This window comes from Microcaecilia unicolor, chromosome 12 (genome assembly GCF_901765095.1).
Source record: "Microcaecilia unicolor chromosome 12, aMicUni1.1, whole genome shotgun sequence".
Taxonomy (NCBI): domain Eukaryota; kingdom Metazoa; phylum Chordata; class Amphibia; order Gymnophiona; family Siphonopidae; genus Microcaecilia; species Microcaecilia unicolor.
The window spans coordinates 73,958,705-73,983,371 of NC_044042.1; the positions used below are offsets into that span (position 1 = coordinate 73,958,705).

At 44.5% G+C, this 24,667-nt stretch overlaps 1 protein-coding gene across 1 annotated transcript; it reads right to left on the minus strand.

The window, feature by feature from the left end:
* LOC115481612 (keratin, type I cytoskeletal 20-like) lies at window positions 1–21,059 on the minus strand. Its single transcript, XM_030220889.1, has 8 exons — window positions 20,587–21,059; window positions 12,877–12,959; window positions 11,910–12,066; window positions 9,564–9,725; window positions 9,058–9,183; window positions 8,394–8,614; window positions 5,764–5,798; window positions 1–253 (listed from the first exon to the last, which is right to left on the minus strand). The coding sequence occupies exons 1-8, from the start codon at window positions 20,986–20,988 to the stop codon at window positions 156–158; spliced, it is 1,284 nt and encodes a 427-aa protein (XP_030076749.1). The 5' UTR covers window positions 20,989–21,059; the 3' UTR covers window positions 1–155.
* Between the last annotated feature and the right edge of the window lie 3,608 nt (window positions 21,060–24,667).

Consider the following 24,667-nt stretch of genomic DNA (forward strand, 5'->3'; position numbering starts at 1 on the left):
AACAATTAGCAGCTTTTATTATCAGCGCTGAAAGAAAAAAGGCTGCATTGTTTCTGCGGGGAAAGCATTTTGGAAAGACACCGCATCGATTTCCCCTCTTCAGCAGAGACCGCGCTCTGACTGAGGTTTATACATCTTTATTCCCTTTCTGTTGGCTACATCTTCTCTTCAACCTCCCGGACCTGGGACGAGACGATTTTACCATCAACCACCTCTTCAATAATTGTCTTGATCTTCCTGCTTTTACTCTGTTCTGGAAGAGAAATGGCACATGAAGTTAATGTTGAGAGATGTCGTAACTAATTCAACAAAAAAGTTTAGCTAGATCTAGTTGTCTTCCCAGTTCCAGGGAACCTTCCCATGATTGGGCTGTTTACTGTTATCATCCGATAGTGTTTATTGGACTCTGATCCAAGATCTGATTCAAAAGGTTTCTCACCAGCAAAGCCACTATCAAAACAACAGGAAACTAAATAAATAGGAGTCAATATTTAGCCAGCTGCGCTCAGCGCTTTGCTGATCACCGCTGGTGCTAAACCTGGAAATTCAATGCCGGGCCGTGTCCAAGCACCAGCATCTAACACGTGGAGGGGCATAATCGAACGAAAACGTCTATCTCCATGGGCGTTTATCTCCCAGAACGGGTCCGTGAAGGGGCGGACCGAACCGTATTTTAGGAAAAAATAGACGTCCATGTGTTATTCGACAATTTGTGGGCGTTTTTGTTTTTCAGCCATAATGGAAAATGAAAGCGCCCAGCTCAAAAACGAATAAATCCAAGGCATTTGTTTGTGGGAGGGGCCAGGAGTCGTAGTGCACTGGTCCCCCTCACATGCCAGGACACCAACTGGGCACCCTAGGGGGCACTTTTACAAAAACAAAAAAAAAAGGTAAAAGACCTCCCAGGTGCATAGCACCCTTCCCTTGTGTGTTGAGCCCCCCCAAATCCCCCTCAAAACCCACTGCCCACAAGTCTACACCATTACCATAGCCCTAAGGGGTGAAGGGGGGCACCTACATGTGGTTACAGTGGGTTTGGGGGGGGTTGGACGACTAAGCATTAAGCAGCACAATTGTAACAGGTAGGGGGGGGATGGGCCTGGGTCTACCTGCCTGACGTCCACTGCACCCCCTAATAACTGCTCCAGTGACCTGCATACTGCTGCCAGGGAGGTGGGTATGACATTTGAGGGTGAACATAAAAAGTTGTGAAACGGCATATTTTTGTGGTGGGAGGGGGTTTGTGACCACTGGGGGAGTCAGGGGAGGTCATCCCCGATTCCCTCCAGTGGTCAACTGGTCATTTAGGGCACTTTTTGGGGCCTTATTCATGGAAAAACAGGGTCCAGGAAAAGTGCCCTAAATTCTCGCTAAAAACGCATATTTTTTTTCCATTATCGGCGAAAGGCGCCCATCTCTGATCGGCAGATAACCACGCCCCAGTTCCGCCTTCACCACGCCTTCGACACGCCCCCATCAACTTTGTCCGCATCCGCGACGGAGTGCAGTTGAAAACGTCCAAATTCGGCTTTCGATTATACCGCTTTATTCGTTTTTGTGAGATAAACGTCTATCTCCCGATTTGGGTCGCAATATAGGCGTTTTTCTTTTTCAATTATAAGCTGGATAGCCAGTTAAATGTGATATCCAGCACTTAACCGACTATGGGTTACTGCACAAAGATAGAACTGACTTTTATGTGATCCTATTTATGCAGTTAACCTGGATGGTTAAGTTCTAAATGTGATGACTCCACCCCCCCCCCCCCCCCAAATGTCCCCAAAATAGCCAATTTTGAGTTTGGCTCTAACTGGTTATGTTCAGCGGCGTGAACCAGTTAAGTACTGCTGAAAACGACCAGTTAGTAAAATGGGGCCTGTGTGCGAGTCAAAAACACGCGACGATGCCAACACAGGCCCTCTTTTGCTGAAGCTTCATAAAAGGACCCCTTATTTATCCAAAAACAGACAAACAAATAGCATCCTCAAAATGTATCATGTTTTATTATTCATGGGCTCAATATTCAAAGTGATTTAACCAGCCAGAAACAGCTCCAGGCCGGTTAAATCACTTTGAATATTGAGCCCATGAATAATAAAACATGATACATTTTGAGGATGCTATTTGTTTGTCTGTTTTTGGATAAATAAGGGGTCCTTTTATGAAGCTTCAGCAAAAGAGGGCCTGTGTTGGCATCGTCGCGTGTTTTTGACTCGCACACAGGCCCCATTTTACCGCAACAGGTAAAAGGCAGGTCTTTGTTTTTTTCAGGAAATGGCCGTGAAGCCATTTTGAGGGAGAGCACTTACCGCCACCCATTGAGGTGGCAGTAAGGGCTTCTGCACTAACCTGGCAGTAATTGGGCAGCCCACAGCACACATTGGCGGTTAGCTTGGCAGAGTTTTAAAAGGGGTTGGACGGTTTCCTAAAGGACAAGTCCATAGACCTACTAAATGGAGTTGGGAAAAATCCACAATTTTGGGAATAACATGTATAAAATGTTTGTACGTTTGGGAAGCTTGCCAGGTGCCCTTGACCTAGATTGGCCACTGTCAGGGACAGGATGCTGGATTCAATGGACCTTTGGTCTTTTCCCAGTGTGGCATTACTTATGTACTAAAAATAAAACTATTTTAGTAGCACCAGATATGACCCGTGCTGGGGGTGGGAACTACCATCGGGCTGTTGGGGTACCCCGGTGGTACTTCCCTTTTAGCAAAGCGGTAAGCCCGCGTTGGGCTTACCGCTGCTTTGTAAAAGGACCCCTTAATGTGGGTGCTCAGCTGTCCAGTTGAATGCACAGAAGCAAAAGTCAAGAAAATAAATGAAGCAACATGTTTTTATTGGACTAATTGAATTCATTTCTTGACTATCTTTAAAGTGCTTTACTCTCTTCGTCAGGCCAAAACAGGGGTTCTCTGTTGACTTATTTCCTAAATTTTTAAAAAAGATCTTTCAAATTTTTAAGCCTGATTTCACGTTGTGTTCCACTAAACCCCATTTGATAGTAAATAACCAGGTTTTACAGACATGATGATGTAGAAAACAAATTTTAACAAGCCCCGCACATGAATTAGTGACACTAGTCACCCAAACCTAACTTGTGGGTTAGAAGTGGGTTCTTTAAAAGAAGCACAAATTGTCAGATTAGTAGTGCTATAGAACTACTAAGTATTAGGAGAAGGGGCTAAAGTGATGGATGCATCCTCTCTTCTTTGCATTGAATGGAAAGGTATTTCATAACTGTTAGAAATTAGAAGCTGACCCATATTTATCCTATTCGGGAGACAGCGAAAGTGACACGATAAGACGATCAGGGCTGGTCCTAGGGTCTCTGGCGCCCCCCTGCAGACTATGAGTTGGCGCCCCCCCCCCCCAGCATCTCCTTTCTCTCTTCTCCCACCCTGCCCCTGTCCAGCGATTGTCCTTCGCCCCCATCCCCCTCCCATTTATGGCCACCTGCCAGCCCTCTTCTCCCCCCAACACCCCCCTTTTTCTTCTTGCCACCCTGCGTGGTTTGTCTTTTTTAATTTACCTCCGTCCCAGCGGCCGCATCATTTCAAAGCCCTGCCCGTCTCTAGCCATCCCTCCATGAGTTCGTTCCCTCAGAGTCCCGCCCTCGAGGAAATGACGTCAGAAGGCGGGACTCTGCGGAACTAACTCATGAAGGGAGGGAAGGCTAGAGACGGGCAGGGCTTTGAAATAACGCGGCCGCTGGGACGGAGGTAAATTAAAGATTTAAACCCCCAAGGGCAGTGCGGTATGGCGGCGCAGCGCTGCAGCGGCGCCTTTGAAGGCAGGCGGCCCCCTGCTGTGCTTACCCCGCTTACCAGGTTTGACTGGCCCTGAAGACGATGATGCTGTATGGTCTAGCAGATTTATTAAACAGCACTACATCTTGACTCGACACGGCCATGTTTCGGCCCAGTGACCTGCCTCAGGAGTCTTTCTGTGTTGTGTAGATAAGTTTGTCTGTGTCTCTTGTAATGATGGAATGTGTCAGATACCTGTTGTGGTAGTAAGGAAATGAAAAGGGTGGCAGGAAACGCTACTAATGGCACCAAACGCTCACTACAAACATGCTACAAGAACTTCTCAAGACTTGTGACGCATGGAGGAGCATAATCGAACGGGGTGCCTGAGTTTTCCTGAGGGCTTCCTCGCAGGACGTCCCCGCGAAGGGGCGGGGAAACCCGTATTATTGAAACAAGATAGGCGGCCATCTTTTGTTTCGATAATATGGTCGGGGATGCCCAAATCTCAACATTTAGGTCGACCATAGAGATGGTCGACCTAAATGTTGAGATGGTCAACCTTAGAGATGGTCGTCCCTGGTTTTCGGCGATAATGGAAACCAAGGACGCCCATCTCAAAAACGACCAAATCCAACTCATTTGGTCATGGGAGGAGCCAGTATTTGTAGTGCACTGGTCCCCCTGACATGCCAGGACACCAACCGGGCACCCTAGGGGGCACTGCAGTGGACTAACTGATGCACTAACTGAACGGAAAAAGCCCTTCCCTTACTGATCCCTTAGCGATTCGGAAAGGAACGGGCATGCATGAAGGAAATTGCATGCAAATGAGCTGCTCATTGTTAGCTCATTTGCACACAATTTCCTTCCTAAGGAGGGGAAGCCAGTGTAGAGCAGCCAAGTGTTATGCGTGGCTGCTCTGCGCATGCCAAAGATGGCTTCATACACGCAGACAAGCTGTGTGTATAATAGTCGTCTACAACCTTAAAAAAATACAAGTCCAGGTGAAAACGTCCAAGTGCTTGTTAGGGACGTCTTTTTTTTTTTTTTGAGTATGGGTGAAGGACGTCCAAGTGTTGGGTGCCTTTGCTATGCCTCCGTCCCTGCAATGGGCGTCCAAAATGTGGATGTTTCTGTGAGAAGGATGTCCATGCCTTTACTATGCCTCCAACACCCCCTTTATTTATTTATTTGGATTTTGGCTCACAAGTAGCAGAGTGGGATTTGAACTGGTCACCTCGGGATTGCAAGACCAGTGTTCTAACCACTAGGCCACTACTCCACTCCACTCCCTTGAAATTTGGCCATCCCTGTGGGGGGGGGGGGGGGCAGTTCAGGACGTCCAAAATGTTTGAAAGAAGGACGTCCATGCCTTCATTGTGCCTTCGCTGACACACACATATCCCCCCCCCCCCCCCCCCCCAGGGACCTGCATACTGCTGCGATGGACCTGAGTATGATATTTGAGGCTGGCAAAAAAAGTTTTTAAAGTTGTTTTTTCAGGGTGGGAGGGGGTTAGTCACCACTGGGGGAGTCAGGGGAGGTCATCCCTGTTTCCCTCCGGTGGTCATCTGGTCAGTTCGGGCACCTTTTTGAGGCTTGGTCATAAGAAAAAATGGACCAAGTAAAGTCGGGCAAGTGCTCGCCAGGGATGCCCTTCTTTTTTACATCATCGCTCGAGGACACCCATCTGTTAGGCACGCCCCAGTCCTGCCTTCGCTATACCTCTGACATGCCCCTGGGAACTTTGGTCGTCCCCGCTACGGAAAGCAGTTGGGGATGCCCAAAATCGCTTTCGATTTTGCCGATTTGGGCGACCCTGAGAGAAGGACGTCCATCTCCCGATTTGTGTCGAAAGATGGGCGCCCTTCTCTTTCGAAAATAAGCCTGTTAGTTTACAATCTAAAGAATGGCAAAAAAGACCCATGTTTATCTGCACAATAGTGCAAAAGAACAAAGAATGAGAACGTAATTCTTCAAAAAATGTTCAGTAAGAACTACTTTTTACCTTTCAATGCATCTTCTAATTCCAGGGCCTCTGATCTGTAAAAAGAATAATTGAAGTATAACAGTAAACAAATTCTATAGTTAAAAATGGGTTCTTACTTCATTCTACAATATGAGCTTCATAGCTCTATTTTAGGTTTTAACACATTTTAGGAAAATACAATTAAAAATTCACCTATGTTTTCAATTTTGTCTGTTCATCCATCTGTGAAACTGCCATCACAGGTAGACCACCAGAAAATGAAAACAAAGATTTAGGAGCTGCTGGTAAAGACCCAAAGAAGAATGCCTGGCAGAGATCTGCAGGTGCCACCAGCCAAATTCCTGGAGGAGCTAGCAGTTTTTTTTTTTTTTTACATTGTCTGTCTCAGTACTCCATCTTTCCCTGCCAACTGCAGCGTCTGTTGTTCCAGTGGCAGCATGGAGGTAGGGAAAGGGAATGGGACTTGATATACCACCTTTCTGTGGTTTATGCAACTACATTCAAAGCAGTTTACATAGTATATACAGGTACTTATTTGTACCTGGGGCAATGGAGGGTTAAGTGACTTAGCATATTTTCAAAGCTAAGTGCTTTGAAAATATGCCTCTTTACTTACTACTAGGCTACCCCTCCAATAGGCCACGATTAGAGCATAGAGGAAGAGAAGGAGGAGAAGGGAACAGAGAAGGGAGGAAAAGTGAGGGAAGTATGAGGAAAGAGCCAGTGGCGTACCAAGGGCGGGGCGGTGGGGGCGGTCCGCCCCAGGTGCATGCTGCTGGAGGGGTGCAGAGAGCAGCCGCGCACCTGTCGGCTCTGCTGGTTCCCTGCTCCCTCTGCCCCAGAACAGGTTACTTCCTGTTCCGGGGCAGAGGGAGCCGACAGCCGCGCGGCTACTCCCAACACCCCTCCAACAGCGTGTGTTAATACAGGGTATGCTGATGCGTCGGGGAAGGGGGGTGTTGATGCGGGGGGGGGGGTGTTGATGCGCCGGGGGGTGTCGTGCTGCACCGGGGGGGGGGGGTGCACAGCGGCGATCCGCCCCGTGTGGCAACCGACCTAGGAACGCCACTGGAAAGAGCATAAGAACATAACAGTTGTCATACTGAGACAGACCGAATGTTCATCAAGCCCAGTATTCTGTTTCCAACAGTACCTGACAATATACCAAAAGAGTAAAACAGATTTTACGCTGCTTATCCTAGAAATATGCAATGGATTTTCCCAGGTCCATCTTAATAATGGCTTATGGACATTTCTTTTAGGAATGTATCCAATCCTTTTTTAAACACTGCTAAGCTAACTGCTTTTACCATATTCTCTGGCAACGAATTCCAGAATATAATTACCCGTTGAGAGAAGAAATATTCTCCAATTTGTTCTAAATTTACTACTTAGTCCTTGTATTTTTGGAAAGAGTAAACAAGTAATTTATGTCTACCTGTTCCACTCCACTCAGTATTTTCCAGACCTCTATCATATCGTCCCTCAACCGTCTCTTCTCCAAGCTGAAGGGCCCCAGCCTTTTTAGCCATTCCTCATAATAAAGTTGTCCCATCTCCTTTAGCATTTTCATCACCCTTCTCTGTACCTTTTCTAATTCCACTATATCTTTTTTGAAATGCTATGACCAGAATTGCACATAGTATTCAAGGTGTGGTCGCATCATGGGGAGATACAAAGGCATTATAACATTCTCATTTTGTTTCCATTTCTTTCCTAATTATTCCTAACATTCTATTTGCTTTCTTAGCTGCCGCTGCGCACTGAGCAGAGTTTTTCAAAGTATTATCAACTATAACACCGAGATCCTTTCCCTGGGCGATTACAACTAATGTGGAACCTTGCATCACGTAGCTATAGTCTGGGTTCCTCTTTCTCACATGCATCACATTGCACTTGCTCACACTTTCACTTGCATTTGCATGGGGAGTAAAGGTGTGAGAGCACAAGGATTGTAGTTGGGGTGGGGGAAGACAGCATAGGTAAGTGAACTATGGAGGAGGTTGAGAACATGGGGATAGAGTGTGGATGGGAGAGAGAGTTCATGGAGGGAAAATACATTATGGTAGTGGCTTTGGAGTGGAGAGGGTGCAAAAAAGTGTTGGGCCTTCTATAACACTCATCCTCCCACCCCTCAGCTTCTCAACCCTTCCATATATTCCCACACACACTCCTCACCCCTTCAACATCTTTCCACATGCACCACTCAGCATTCTTCAACACACCTTGACTTTCCTCACCCACTGCAAGACACACACACCTTTCTGGAACAACTGTAATGCATACATGCAGGTCATGGAGACCTAAAATGCACTCTTGGAAGTTGAATGCTTCTAATCTGTGTTTTAGTATTCATCAGTCACCTCTAATTCCCATTACAGTGACATTTTCTGCACCAGGGCTCAAATGATATCCCAACTCAAGCTCTAATAAGAACCTACCAAGTGCATTTTTTAAAGTTTGCAAAACCCTGACTCAGCCTGCATTGCTTTTTTTCAGCTGTTTCATCCTACGGAAATCCCTGACACAGCATGTTCTGGATGCATCTCAATGGACTGACGTACTGTGGATCTAATTGTTTGAAATGGAATAGTTGAAGATGTGAATGGATACATTGCATTCTCAGTAGCCCCTGAGTTGTTTCTTACCTATTATCTTCTCCATCCAGCAGACGGCGGTACGTGGCAATCTCCATTTCCAGCCGGATCTTAACGTCCATTAGTAACATGTGCTCTTTGCTCTGGCTCTGAGCATCAGTTCGCAGTCGTGCCAGCTGTGCTTCCAGGCTTGTAATGATGGTCTGAATCTGGGCAAGCTGCATGCCATAGCGAGCTTCTGTTTCCGATAAGGTATTCTCCAAAGCCGCTTTCTATCCGTAAAAGAAAAGCATGGAATTAATTTAAAGGAGAGTCTTTCATTTTATTAATGGTTTTGTATATATGTGCTGGCACACTATTAACCAATCAGAATGCTAGTTGAATATCTACTGACTGGCTTAAAGGCTCCCTTGTACTGAGTTGAAGAAGAAAACACAGAGAATTGAGTGGCTGAGGAGGAGAGAAATTGATTAAAAATGGGAAGAAATCCTACAGATTTATGAATGAAAGTTTACATCATGGTCCTGATGCCCAATTACAGTACGTTATGATTTAGCTAGAAGGGACACAAGGAAGCAGCTAAGCTCAAAATAAATAAATAAATAAATAAATAAATAAATAAATAAATATGCATAATGAAACTGAAACAAGGGCATAACCACTGAACACTTCTGACTCTCTGGACTATGAATAATGTGTACAGTAGCATTTGTACCTTGCTGATGTCAGACTGGAGCTGGATTTCCAACTCCTGAGCTGTATGTCTTGCACTGGTGATCTCATTCTTGCTGGTTTTCGTCTCTGCCGTGCTCACCATAACCTGCGCGTTCAGCTCTTCAGTCTGAAGCACAGGATGTGAAAGGAAGACATAAGCCCAATTTTTCACAAAGCTCATCTTTAAATATTTTACATGGTAACATGGTAAATGACAGCACATAAAGACCACCATCTAGTCTGCCCAGTAAGGTAGCAGGATTGTACCTGCCATTCTGTGCAGGTTGGCCTTTCCAGGCCTTTGTTTAGGGTTCTATCTGCCTACCATACTATGCAAGCTACTCCCTCCTTTGTTTGGGTTTGAAGTTCTCTTTTATTAAGAGAGAAATGAGGACCATGTATCAAATAATGTTTATGGATGACATGAATGTTATAAAATAAGGACTGGCTAATAATGTCCTGATGAATAATGAATGTTCAGTTCAACTTACTATATTCAAACTTTACCTGTTTGTCAAACCAATCTTTGACCTCTTGACGTTTCTTCTTGGTTAACTCTTCATACTGCAATCTCATGTCAGCCAGAAGCTTTCCAAGATCTTTGCCAGGAGCAGCATCCAGCTCCACATTCACATTGCCACCTAATTGTTTACGCAGCTCAACAACCTCCTGCAAAGACCAAATAAATAAATAACAGACACTAGGATCTGAACACAACGAAGGAAATCTAAACAACTGGGAATCAACTAAGGTCCCAACCTAAGCAAATACTTCAGTGAGAGTCCTCCACAGACCCTCTCTGTCTCATTGAACTCCTACCCCCGAGACATATTGTAACCGCTCCATTGTTCCATGTAAGCCACATTGAACCTACCAACAGGTGGGAAAATGTGGAATAGAAATACAATAAATAAATAAACCCATAGAAAGTGGAAGCATTTAGGATTTTCTTTGTTTGTTTCCAGTAGTTGCATTCATTAATATCTGAAGACTTGATCACCTTAGAAACATAGAAAAAATGAAGGCAGAAAAAACCATATGGCCTATCCAGTCTGCCCATTCATGCCTTCCTCTCCCTTAGAAATCCTATGTACTTGTCCCATGCTTGCTTGAATTCAGATAGACTTCATCTCCGCCACCTTCACCAGGAGCCTCTTCCACGAATTCACCACTATTTTCCTGAAGAAGTATTCCCTTAGGTTACTCCTGAGTCTGTCCCCTTTCACCTCATTCCAGAGCTTCCTTTCAATTAGAAGAGACCTGCCTCCTCTGCATTTATGCTACAGAGGTATTTATCTCACCTCTCCTGCCTTTCTTTCGTACATATTGAGATCTTAAGTCTATTAGTGGTTCATGCCACTACGCCATATGCACAATACTTGTGCTACTTACACTGGTGTTGCTCAAACAGCTAGTCTCAATAACAGATATGTCTAGTCAGCCTGGTAGAACCATCTTTTAAAGAAGAACATATATGACCATCTCGGGAAAAAGTGAGTAAAGTCATCAGAAACAAAAAATGAGGCTATAATGAATTCTGTTACAGCAAAAAAATTTATAGAACAAGTCCAAACCCCATCCTTTTATGTGAAAAATTAAAAAAGTTACAAAAGTATGTGGCTTTTTTCAAGTGCTTATGGACTCATGATATAAAAAATCAGCCATTCTCCTTCATTTTCAATCCACTACTTTAGTTACCTTTGGATTTCTGTTTAAGGGAAAAAAAACATTGCTAATTTAGAATGGGAAAGCCCTCAAAAATAAACAAATCAATAATCAGTTTAGCTGTAGATTCATAGATGACTGTGTTAGATATTGGATATTCCAATCATCATTGTTGTGTCACTAGCATAAGCTTGGTTAAGTGACTCCTTTCAAATTGCAAAGTAGAGGGTTTTTTTCTCTTGCTAAAACCTTTACTTTCTCCTTTAAGATTAAGAGATAGAAGACGAGGTAACGGGACACTGCCTTTATAGGGGTGAATGCCCCTGCTACAAACTAGCGCATTACAGAGGTTGTGCATACTATACCTATGAAGCTGCCTCTCCAGATCACAGAGATATAATACCTATGTATTAAGAAGCAAAGACTTTGGCTACATGCCCAACCAAGCCTGCTAAAGAAACATCTGTGACCATGTTAATGTTGCAAGTTGGCTGATGCAAGACAATGAAATATGTAAGGCTCTCAGTCACATTGACCCCCAAGACTGTACAGAGGCCTGAGTTCCATGAAAGCATCCAGAGTGACGTTAAAAGACATTCTTGTGGTTTTTCAAACCATAACATAATGGGCACAGCCAATCAACTATCATGAAGAGATGTAATTATCAGAAACATTGCTGTTATCTTGATAATATATAAGAACACCCACCCTGTCAAGAGACTATCTGCTAATTTCATCTCATCTTATCATCTGAGGTCTTCATCACACCGACTAGACAGTATTGGAACATCTACAGCCATTCCCAAGGGGAAAGAGACTCACATAGCTGTCCAGGTTGTATGAGACACACTCTGTAATCACTGTCCTTTGAGTAACAACAGTAGACAACTTACCATCAGGGTGTGTGTGTTTATTCCAATAAAGAGCTGTAATTCTAATTTTATTCTGCTTCTGCAAGCATTTATATATGTCCATTATTTTCTGATTATTTTTGTATTTACTCTTGTAAATAAATTCATTGCTTTTATTATAGTTACGTGGTTTATGATCTATCAGTACTTTCTATCAGTACTTATACTGAGGGTGTAGTTAGACAGCTGCTTAGATGTGGTCTATTAATTATCCACATCATCCTACCACACCTGTGGTGAATTACTGACATACCCTAATATTACTACACTTTCTTACCTCTTCATGGTTCTTCTTGAGGTACATCAGTTCCTCCTGGAGGCCTTCAATTTGCAATTCCAAGTCGGCCTTTGTCATGGTGAGCTCATCTAGGACTCGATGCATCCCCTGAATGTCACATTCCACTCCATGGTGGATTGCAAGTTCTTTCTCATACCTCAAGAAGAAAAGCAATAATTTAAATCCCATTTCTACAAGTACAGTGATGAAGTAGGATTCTTATTATTTTGGGAGCTTGATATTTAGTCAGTGGATAAAGTTAAGATCTAGCACCAGTGCTCAGTAAATTGGATTATTGCAATGCATTGTACCTGGGGGTTTCCACTGCTTGCTGTAAGGCTTTGCAGGTCATTCAAAATGTTGCAGCACGTTTGATTACTGGAACCTCTAGGCACATGCACGTAACTCCAATATTGAAGCAGCTTCATTGGCTGCCAGAGTCTAGCAGGACTCTCATATACCAGGCACTTAATGAGACAGCTCCCTGGAATTTTCCCTGATTTTTAAAGGTGTATCAACCGGTGTGTACTTTGTGTTCAGTAGACACAAAATATTTGGAAATTGTAAATCTGGGCAGCTGCATTTTCTATTGTGGGGACCATGTTTGTGAAATAGTTTGCCAGGGTATTTACGTCTGGCCACGACTGTGACCGAATTTAAAGAAGATGTTGAAAATCTATTTGTTTCTGTTAGCATATCCTCTGGTATAATGGGAGTGCAGGTATAGTATGGAACAACTTTTCAGTTACTTTTGGTTTCATGTTGAATTTTACTGGTGTGTATGTGTAAAGTTTTTATGGATGTTTTATTGTGATCCACCTAGTATTTAGGCAGAATATACATTAATAAAAAATAATGCCACTCATGAGCCCTTCTTTGTAACTAGGGCTGGATTGCAGTGGTGCAGTCTGGATGCTCCATATGGATCGGATCACCTCTTATGATAACCATTGAACACAGGTCTTACTTTATCCTGAAGTCATCACAGATCAGTTTGGCATTATCAATCTGGAGCAGCGTCTTGGCGTTGTCTAGCCTGATGTCATGTATCTAGAAAATAAAACGCCATGAACCAGTGCTTAAGAAGCTGATCTGCTGAAAGGATCTCCCTAGCAGAGAATTTGGATTCAGTAACAATAATTATTACAAAGACGGAGCTAAGAATTTGCTGTAGAGTCTTTGAAGGAGAAAATATTAACCCTTTAGAACTTGAAGCTTTGTGAATTTCTCTTTGGCAATTGCCGTTTTCATTTGCCAGAAGGATAGCATGCTCATTTTTAGTAACAGTAACAACTGAACGTTAAGGAAGAAAGTTATCAAGGTGCAGTAAAAGGTGAGTTTTTACCGCACTTTGATTTACCATGAGACTCATCAACCTGCGGTATAATAGTCCCACAGGTTGCTGATTACTGTGGTAAATGAAAAATGCTGCTTGTGAGTCACCTCGCAAGCACCGTAATTCCAGTGGCCTGGGAGAATCAGGCCTCAAAGCTGCGGACTGATGCTCCTAACCCAGAGCTTGCAGGGACTGATCCCCTCCTCCAAACAACAAAAAACTTCTACAATCCCCCGGATCGCACTACCCCACCCACCCTAAAGGGTCCCCACCATCATAGAGGGCCTACCATAATTTCCCTGGTGGTTCCATGGTCTTCTGACAGGAGCAATCCCCAGTTGTTCCTGCCCTGATGGCACCATCTCAAAAATGGCACCCCTAGGGGTAGTCTTGCTTTGAGGCCTGATGCTTCAGGCACAGTAAAATAACCCCAGCTTTTGGCTGTCATTATTTTACTGGGATTTTTTTTTTTTGTCCATAACTCAATATGTGGTGTGCACTCAGTACACACCACAAGTTGTGTTTTGGATTTTACATAGTAATGAGCTGCTTTACGTGCCTTTGCAAGTTTTGCATCTCATTACTATGTAATCTGCGGAGATCTAAATATCACAGTAGGGAAGCACAAGCTGCATTAGAGCCCTTCAAGTCATATTAAGGGACAAATAACATGACTTAAGGCCCTAACACAGCTTGAGCATGGAAAAGTACAATATCCTATTGTATTATTTCACCTTCTTATTCAGAACCACAGAAATGTGCTTCCTATGTTGTTCAATGCTCTCTTTACCCAAATCAAGTAGCCACATTCCCCCGGATTCTATATAGAGCACCTAGAGATCCACACTGATATCCAAGCGTATTCTGTAACAATGTGCGTAACTTAATTGGCTTAACAAGCCAATCAGCGTTGATAACAGCTCTTCACAAGCAATAATGAGCTCTAATTGGGAATAATTAGAATTTACACGCACAACTCGCTAAGCATATTCTGTAACGTAGTGTAGTTATAGAATATGGCCCAGTGTGCCTAAATCTACGTGCCGGGATTTAAACCATGTTTTTGTTGGTGTAAATGGAAGTGTGTAGTTTTAGGCGCTGGAATATCAACTGAGCGAATTCTACATACCGTGCCTAAATCTAGGTGCCGCTTATAGAAGACGCTTAGGCAAAAATGATTTTTGTGTGAATTTTTTTAGGTGCCATATATAGAATCCCCCCATTATGTAGTAGGGATCCTATGTCATTGCATGCCAATTCTAGAAAGGTCTTTTCATGCTAAGCAACCTTTATTGAATAGTGCTTAGCATGAATTCATGCACCCAGCTTTGGGCACAAGGACTAACACCTGCCAAAAGTTGGTGTAAATCCTCACGGCCAACTGCCAAAAGTTAGGCACATAACTTTAGTATTCTATAACACTGTGCCTATAATTTTGGAATGCCCCTGACCTGCCCATCAAGGCAGCAGAGAGGGGGGGGGGGGGAGATTCCCCAGGCCCGGCCTCCAAGGGGGGCCCGGCACCAGGGTCTGTCTTTCTCTTGCTCCTGTGTTTCAGGACCTGGGTGATTGCATTAACGCGATAACCCGGGTCCCGGCAACCAGGAGCAGGAGAGTGACAGACTGAAGGAGGAGCAGATGCAGGAAGGTACGGGGGTGGCGGCCCGAGTTGGGGGAGTGAGGGGCAGCAGCAGCCCGAGTGGGAGGAGATGGTGGTGGTGGCTACAGCGGCCCTGCTACCCATGCCTCTCCCCTGGCCACACCCTTCGCCCAGTGTTATAGATTAGCACATAGGCAGATCTGTGTGGAAGTCCTAGGGGTCCTTTTACAAAGGTGCACTAGTATTTTTAGCACGCGCTAAACACTAGAGACACCCATAGGAATATATGGGCGTCTCTAGCGTTTAGCGCGTGCTTATTTTTTAGCGCACACTAGAAACGCTAGCGCACCTTTGTAAAAGTACCCCCTAATTAGTGCCAATTAATGTCAATAAGTGTTAAAAGCTCATTAACTAATTAGTTTGCATGTGGACCTGGGATCTGCACCCAAATTTAGGTGACCTTTATAGAATCTGGGGGTATGTGCATAAGTACATAAGTATTGCCACACTGGGACAGACCAAAAGGTCAATCAAGCCCAGCATCCTGTTTCCAACAGTGGCCAATCCAGGTCACAAATACCTGGTAAGATCCCGAAAAAGCTCAATACATTTTATGCTGCTTATCCCAGAAATAAGCAGTGGATTTTCCCAAGTCAATTTAATAATGGTCTATGGACTTTTCCTTTAGGAAAAAGGGCACACTATTTCAGAAAGAGTGAATACTTTTTCCTGGTAGTTTCACCACCAAGCATGTGTGAACTACAGTACCGTACATCAGTGGCGTAGCCACAGGTGGGCCTGGGTGGGCCAGGGTCCACCCACTTAGGGTTCAGGCCCACCCAAGAGTAGCACATGTTTAGCAGTAGCTGGTGGGGATCCCAAGCTCTGCCAGCTGAAGACTTCCCCCTGATGGTAATGAAAACGCTACTCTCCATGATACCGGCATCTGCACATGCTCAGTTTTCAGCACATGCCTGCTGCAGACTGCCAAGGAGGAAAGAAGCGTTTTCCCGCCAGCTGAGATATTTTTTTGGTGGGGGAGGGGGAGAACACTTGGTGCCCACCCACTTCTTGCCTAGGCCCACCTAAAATCTGTTGTCTGGCTACGCCCCTGCCGTACATGCACAATCTTGTGCACCCAGGTTTCTCCATCAGGAAAAGAGTGTGCCATCTTTCTGAAATAGTACACCCTCTTTCCACATAGTGCATATTATTTCCGAAGAGTTTGCACTATTATTGGAAACTGACAAACCAACAAAATGGCCAGAAAAACCTGAACAAAACAAATATTTCCATAAGTGACATGGAATTGACATGAACAAAAAAATTTCTGACTGTCCATCCCTACCGTGCAGCAGGACAGTAGTATGTGAGAGATGAGGACAAAGTGGTCCTCATGGGGGCAGGGGGGCCTCAGCCCCCTCATTATAGGCTCAGGCCAAAATTGTGGCACCTGTGGAGTGACTAGTGGGGATGCCCAAGCCCCACCAGCTGAAGTAGTCTGCTTTCCAACGACTTGCTTCAGACGCTGATGCCAGCACTCCCATGCATAGGAGCTGGCTTTGTGGGCGCTGTGGGTGCACGGGTACCCCCAATACTGAGAAAATTCCTTGTATGTGTCCAGGGAAGGGTTATTTCCATTGGGCTTAGCACCCCCAATAATTTTGAAAAGTTGGCTCCTATGCTCCCATGCGTGCTTAGTTCAGCAGCATGAACGGAGCATATGCAGAAGTGCCAGTATCAGTGGCTGAAGCACACCACCGACTTCTTTGCTGCTCAGGCAGCACAGGAGTGGGCTTGGCCAGCAGACTGCTTTGCAAATGTAGGATTTAATGCCACCAGGGTGGTTGGGGGAGAAGAAATGGACTTCTGCCTACTCTTCTGCAAACGGGAGAAACATAGGCAAAAGTATGAGAAAGGTGCAGGAGGAACTTGCTTCTATCTATAATCTCAGAGCAGTTTCTGTAACCACAATCCTTCTGTAATGTTTTCTCTTCAAGGATTTAAAATTCTATTTTTGAGCACCTTTAAGGGTAGGCTGAAAACCTACTCCATCAAATTTATCAAAGTGTCATGTATATTCACTGCTATACAGTTTCAATATTGTCTGATGTGCAGCACCTGGGATCTGTTTTATGAGCACAGACAATATTCACAATGGAAACTGCAATTAACGTGATATGAATAAATTAAAGTGTTCCACCTCACGGGTTACAGTTGGAGACAGAATCACCAGTTCATTCCTCCCACCAGTTCAAAACTACTCTCTTTTCATCTCATTTGGAAAATGACCATAAGCAGGAAAACAGGTGAAAATTTGCCATCAGTCAGCGCAAGTTACTAAGATTCTGTTTACTAGTTATTTAATATTGACAATGGGGTGTGAAGCAGAATAAGAGATTAGATTGTTTTGCAAAGGAAGGAACAGAAAGCCCAACCTGTAGTGCAGTATCACCAGAATGTTTAAAAGAAAGGGCCGTGTTTTGTTTCTGATTAGAAAGTGCCAGAAAGGTCTGAAAGTATCACAAAGGTGGCTGGGAAATATGCTGAGAAAACTGAGGCGTGTTCATGGCTGTCTTGATTTGATCATTTTGGATTCGTGGTCCAATGTTTGATATTATTTCAGTTGGACTACTATAATGTGGTGTATGTGGGCTGCCAGGAGACCTTGCACAAGAAATTGCAAACTGGACAAAATATTGCAGCCTGTTTGCTGTGCTTGGCACAAAAGTTTGAAAGAGTTACTCTAGATTTTACAGGGATGCCCCCCTCCCCCCCCCCCCCCCCCCCATACATGTATGATATTATTATAACATCTGGTTGGTGTGATGTACACTCCCTTAAATTTGGTTTAAATGTTCATTTTTCAACCTTTAAGGGATAAGTCTATGCAGTGTGTTTCTTCTAGCAAAAAAGGTGCCGGTACTCAAATGCCAGGCCACCCTTCAGGGATGGGTTGATCACTGAGGGACCCACCCCACAATAGCCAGACCCCCTGCAACCAGTCACAGAATCTATGACAAGGCAGAATTGGTGTGTAGAGCCTGAGCTCTTTCATTAAAACTTGGGGACCATGGGCCAATTCAGCACACAATGGAAAAGGTGCCGGTACTCAGTACCCCCAAGTACCCCCTCAAAAAAAAACCCTGAGTCTATGTTAACTTTATCATTTTCTTATCAAGCAGCTAAATTGTAGGATGAGTTGCCGATTGAAATTAAATAATCATCTCATAATAGATGGTTACAGAAAGTTTTGAATATGTTTTTATTTCAGAAATTTGTATTGCGTAAGTCTTAATAGTTTATACTAAGGTTGTTAATTCCTAGTATTCCTCGCATCTTTTTTGTAACCCACATTGAACTTTTTAGGTATATGCGGTATATAAGGGGTAAATATCCAGCCGGTGGCACTGAGCATTCTGCTGACTGCTATCGTTATTATTCTTGGATATTCAATGCCAAGTCGTGTCCAGGATTCGGTATTGAATATCCAGGTTTTGCGGTCGGTAGGTGAAGGACTCCCGCTCAGCTCAGAGGGAACAGTGCTTGATACCACAAATGGGGTTCTGTCGTCAGTCAATGGATCACAGATTCAGTGTTGTGTCTCTTCCCTCTGGACTTCCATTATGATTGTTGAGTGATGGTGTAAGGTTCTTGTTGTATATTTATTATTCTGTATATTTTTGTTTTGTTTTATAATGAATGTTTTTATAGAAACCACCTAGTTATACAGTGGGGGAAATAAGTATTTGATCCCTTGCTGATTTTGTAAGTTTGCCCACTGACAAAGACATGAGCAGCCCATAATTGAAGGGTAGGTTATTGGTAACAGTGAGAGATAGCACATCACAAATTAAATCCGGAAAATCACATTGTGGAAAGTATATGAATTTATTTGCATTCTGCAGAGGGAAATAAGTATTTAATCCCTCTGGCAAACAAGACCTAATACTTGGTGGCAAAACCCTTGTTGGCAAGCACAGCGGTCAGACGTCTTCTGTAGTTGATGATGAGGTTTGCACACATGTCAGGAGGAATTTTGGTCCACTCCTCTTTGCAGATCATCTCTAAATCATTAAGAGTTCTGGGCTGTCACTTAGCAACTCGCAGCTTCAGCTCCCTCCATAAGTTTTCAATGGGATTAAGGTCTGGTGACTGGCTAGGCCACTCCATGACCCTAATGTGCTTCTTCCTGAGCCACTCCTTTGTTGCCTTGGCTGTATGTTTTGGGTCATTGTCGTGCTGGAAGACCCAGCCACGACCCATTTTTAAGGCCCTGGCGGAGGGAAGGAGGTTGTCACTCAGAATTGTACGGTACATGGCCCCATCCATTCTCCCATTGATGCGGTGAAGTAGTCCTGTGCCCTTAGCAGAGAAACACCCCCAAAACATAACATTTCCACCTCCATGCTTGACAGTGGGGACGGTGTTCTTTGGGTCATAGGCAGCATTTCTCTTCCTCCAAACACGGCGAGTTGAGTTCATGCCAAAGAGCTCAATTTTTGTCTCATCTGACCACAGCACCTTCTCCCAATCACTCTCGGCATCATCCAGGTGTTCACTGGCAAACTTCAGACGGGCCGTCACATGTGCCTTCCGGAGCAGGGGGACCTTGCGGGCACTGCAGGATTGCAATCCGTTATGTCATAATGTGTTACCAATGGTTTTCGTGGTGACAGTGGTCCCAGCTGCCTTGAGATCATTGACAAGTTCCCCCCTTGTAGTTGTAGGCTGATTTCTAACCTTCCTCATGATCAAGGATACCCCACGAGGTGAGATTTTGCGTGGAGCCCCAGATCTTTGTCGATTGACAGTCATTTTGTACTTCTTCCATTTTCTTACTATGGCACCAACAGTTGTCTCCTTCTCGCCCAGCGTCTTACTGATGGTTTTGTAGCCCATTCCAGCCTTGTGCAGGTGTATGATCTTGTCCCTGACATCCTTAGACAGCTCCTTGCTCTTGGCCATTTTGTAGAGGTTAGAGTCTGACTGATTCACTGAGTCTGTGGACAGGTGTCTTTCATACAGGTGACCATTGCCGACAGCTGTCTGTCATGCAGGTAACGAGTTGATTTGGAGCATCTACCTGGTCTGTAGGGGCCAGATCTCTTACTGGTTGGTGGGGGATCAAATACTTATTTCCCTCTGCAGAATGCAAATAAATTCATATACTTTCCACAATGTGATTTTCCGGATTTAATTTGTGATGTGCTATCTCTCACTGTTACCAATAACCTACCCTTCAATTATGGGCTGCTCATGTCTTTGTCAGTGGGCAAACTTACAAAATCAGCAAGGGATCAAATACTTATTTCCCCCACTGTAGGTGGTATACACATTTTTAAAATAAATAAATACCCAGTAGTGGCAGTCAGCATGGGTCTGTGAATCAGTGCATGTCGTTAACAAATAAAAATGAAGAGATAATAGTGCACACTCTTTTGAAAGAGCAGACACTTTTCCCCCAATAGTTTGCCTATTGGAACCACTATATATGCGCAAACCATCACGTATGTGTTAACCATTATGCACGAGCACACTATCGGGGGGAAAAAGTGTGCCTTCTTTTCAACTAGGGCACACTCCTTTGACAGAACATCACTCGTGAGAACAAAATGGCCAAATGAACACAAGCATGATGAAAACTCCCAGAAAAGACACACAACGAAAATGGTTTGGCTGCCCATCTCTGCAAAAGAGCAAAGAGCTTCCCATCATGAGGAAACAGGAAGCCCTCCTACCTTAGTCCGGAGCTCTTCAATCACTTGGTAATACTGGCTATAGTCACCACCGGCAACAGGAGCTCTCTTCTCATACCACTCTTTGATCTGGAGTTCCAGTTTGGAGTTTGCCTTCTCCAGGGAATGCACCTTGCTTAAGTAACTGGCCAAGCGCTCATTCAGATTCTGCATGGTCGACTTCTCATTCCCACTGAATGGTAAGTCCTTAGCACTGGTGCTAAACTGAAAACTGCCATCGGCACCACCAGTAAAGACAAGTCCAGTGTTATAACTAGGGACGGAGATCCGAGTACCGAAGCCACCAGCTCCTCCATAGGCACTAGGTGGACGGTGCCTAGATCCTGACATCTGACTGCTGTAGGTCACACTGCCTAAACTCGGGATCCGTCCAGAGAGTGCCATGCTGTTTGAGGTAAAAGACTGAAGGAGCACACGGTGGATTGTCCAGCTGGAATGTAGGAAGCTTGGCAAGTTATGTTTCTTTATATGTTTTAGTAGTGAGAGGCCACGGTATCAACTCCACCCATGTGTTTCAATTCCTTGATATCTTATTCTTAAACAGTTGATAACTAAATACACAGGAACTGCCTTTCTAGTCATTTTTAGGAACAGGGAGATCTCTTCGGGCATGTAGTTCCCTTTGCACGTCAAACTTGGAGAAACTGACTGAGAAAGTGAAATATTTTAGGTTTATGGAGTTTCTGGATGTCAAGAGAAGCATCCATGAGTTTCAATCAGGCTTTCATAAGGGATATGGAATGGAAACAATCTTCTTATCTTTGTTTAATGATATACATATGTTCCCCAAGAGGGGTGAATATTCCTTGTTGTTAATTTTAGATCCATCTGACACTTTTCATACAGTGAATCATGTTATGTTACTGCATTGCTTAACCAACACAAATCCAAATATGCAGCTACCCACCAGTACAAAATAAGATAACAAGTATCAATTCTATGGCCCTGCAACAGAGATTTCACTGAACCAGCCTGCACTTCAGAAAACAGCAGTGGCGTAGCCACAGGTGGGCCTGGGTGGGCCGGGGCCCACCCACTTAGGGCTCAGGCCCATCCAACAGTAGCACATGGTAATGAAAATGCTGCTCTCCTCAATACTGGCAACTTTGCATGCTCAGTTTTCAGCGCATGCCTGCTGCAGACTACCAAGGTGCAGACTGGAGAGAAGCATTTTCCCACCAGCTGAGATATTTTTTTGATGTAGGGGGTGGGGGAGAGAACATTTGGTGCCCACCCACGTCTTGCCTAGGCCCACCCAAAATCTGCTGTCTGGCTACGCCCCTGGAAAACAGGAAGTTACATCAGATGGGGGTGGGACAGTTCAGAGAGAAAGCCACAGTGCAGGATGCAGGCATAGTAACATAGTAAGTGACGGCAGAAAAAAGACCTGTAATACGGTCCATCCAGTCTGCCCAACAAGATAAACTCATATGTGCCACTTTATATGTATACCTGGCCTTGATTTGTATCTGCCATTTTCAGGGTACAGACCTTAGAAATCTGCCAGCCTATGAGAGCTGCTGCCATTGACACTGCCTGGGAAAAGGCTGGAGGTGATTTTAAAGCACAGGGGGACTGGGGGGAGGGAGGGAATCTCAAGATCTTTGCAGAGCCAGGAAGGGAAGGGAAACATGTAGTGGGAGGAACTGACAGGGGTTGAGTACACAATACACTCACTTTGAATGGATATGCCACTGGTGCAGCCCCTTCCCGTTGGCCATGAAAAGTGATGATCCCACAATAAAAAGATGAAAGCAGATTAGACATTTATGGCATTTACAATAAAGGGCTAAGTAGGTAACCTTTGGTGTAATCAGCTGGCCTAAGGCAATGGTAAAGAATAAAACCAGCCCTGACAAATGCTGTTCGCCTTGCTTACTATATCTAATCTCCTTTCAGCCCAAATCAAATATGACACTTCTCTTTTCTCAGTGGGCCAAGAGAGGCACCATTTTCCATGACATATTGCCTTCTTCTTTTTGTACCATGCCCAAGTTTTCAGGTCTTGCAGAATATAATAAAGTAGTCTGACAGCACATATTAATCCCATCAAAAGTGCTGGGAGAGATGGACAATCCAACCTAAGCTGAAGACCAGCCATGGGTTGTGGCTTCACTTTGTGCATCACAGAGCAGGAGTCAAGAAAGGACAGAGACAAGGAAAGGAGGACTTGTGCTAAAAGAGTACAAGTTAGTGATAAAATAGCACATCTTGGGGGAAAATTGATCGTTGTGACTGGGCCGTTGGGCTTTTTGGAACTGCGTCGCCTGGTAGCTGCATCCATTGTCTGAGGAGCTGGAGCAGACAGTTGAGGAGCAGCTTTCAACTTCTTCTGCAGCCTGCTTTTTCGACTTGGCCTGTTCGGTCGCTCTCATCTCATCCTGCCACGGTTGGGTGGCCGGTTGCCACTGTTCAATCCAACTGAATTAAAACCTTCTCTACCATCAGAGACTGGCACAGGCAGCAAAAGGGGGCTCAGCCTATACCTCGGCCTCAAAATATCACCTGAAGTCCTTCCTGCCAACATATTTATGGATCATTTTGGACTTTTTTCACCTTTCCTTATTGTCTATTTTTCTCTGTTTCTATCTAATCAATTGCTGATTTCATTGTACTTGTATCTCCTCTGATCTGGCCAAAGCCTTTCAGTGCATTTTTTTTGTTACATTTGTACCCTGTGCTTTCCCACTCATGGCAGGCTCAATGTGGCTTATATGGGGCAATGGAGGGTTAAGTGACTTGCCCAGAGTCACAAGGAGCTGCCTGTGCCAGGAATTGAACTCAATTCCTCAGGACCAAAGTCCACCACCCTAACCACTAGGCCACTCCTCCACTCCAAAGTTTTTCCTTCCCTTCCCTTCTTCCTCTGATCCTTCTACCCTCTCTACTGTCATTGTAATTGTTTCCTCAGTTTATTGTAAGCCGCTTTGAGGTTGCTTTAAGTGGTATAAAGCGGGGTATAAATGTTCTGAATAAATGTCGACTACCGTGTTATTTCACAATTAACCCCACTTACTTGTAACTAGTTCTCATTGCATAAAATGGGACCTTTGCTAAAACAGCACGAGTTGGTGGTAAACTAACACATCTTGACGGTGGCCCATGTTGACGACTTCCCTCTCCCCTCAAACACCTTGTTCCTGGTGCAGGTCTCCTTATTGTCTTGGCTGCTTAGTTGGGAAAGCTATAGAGAATACAGAATTTTATTTATTTTTATTTATTGGGATTTTATTAACCGCCTATATGAAGAAAGTCACCCAGTGTAGTGGACATTTAGCCCATGGCAGTAAGTGGCTGGTAAGCAGCTTCTAGCGGTAGGCTGAACTAACTCCACATGACTTATTCTTGCAGAACACCAGCTTGAGTGAATTCCTTCAAAAAGGTGGTAAATAAATCCTAATAAATAATAATAATAAATATTCAATGTCAGGGCATGAATGGCTCCCAGCATTGACTATCTGGGTATGTCCGCTGACCAGAAAGTTAACCGGTTACTAGCTGATATTTAGACCACTGCCCCGTTAACTCGGTGCATAAAGCTGTTTTGCTGTCCTAACCTTATGCAGTTACTTAGCCAGCTAGTGGACTGAAAATCACCACTAACCGGCTGTTGATGCTTCACCCTAACTCTGCCCCCAACCCACCCCTAACCCATCCGGTTAGGAGATGGCTGGTTAACAGACATATTCAGCAGCATTAACTGGTTAAGGACTGCTGAATATCGGCTGCCAGCTTGCTTAGTGAGGTTTAACTCCCGCCGGCCCCACAGCCTTCCCTCTGGCGTGTTCCTGCCTATGCGAAAACTGGAAATAGCGTCAAAGTGAATGTTCTGTGGCTGGTGCGAGCAGTGTGCATCAGTCACTGGCTACTTGTGCTCGCTGCCGGTGAAGAACTGCTGTTTTAAAAAGTACATGGGGTGTGGGGGGGGGGGGGGGGCTCAATTTTTACAAAAACAAATTGGCCAGCACTAGCTCTGGGCCCACCTTGGAGGCCAAGCCTGGGGAATCTTGCCCCTCTGCACCCCCACCCCTCTTGTGACCCTGCGTCTATGTTCACTGTGGCT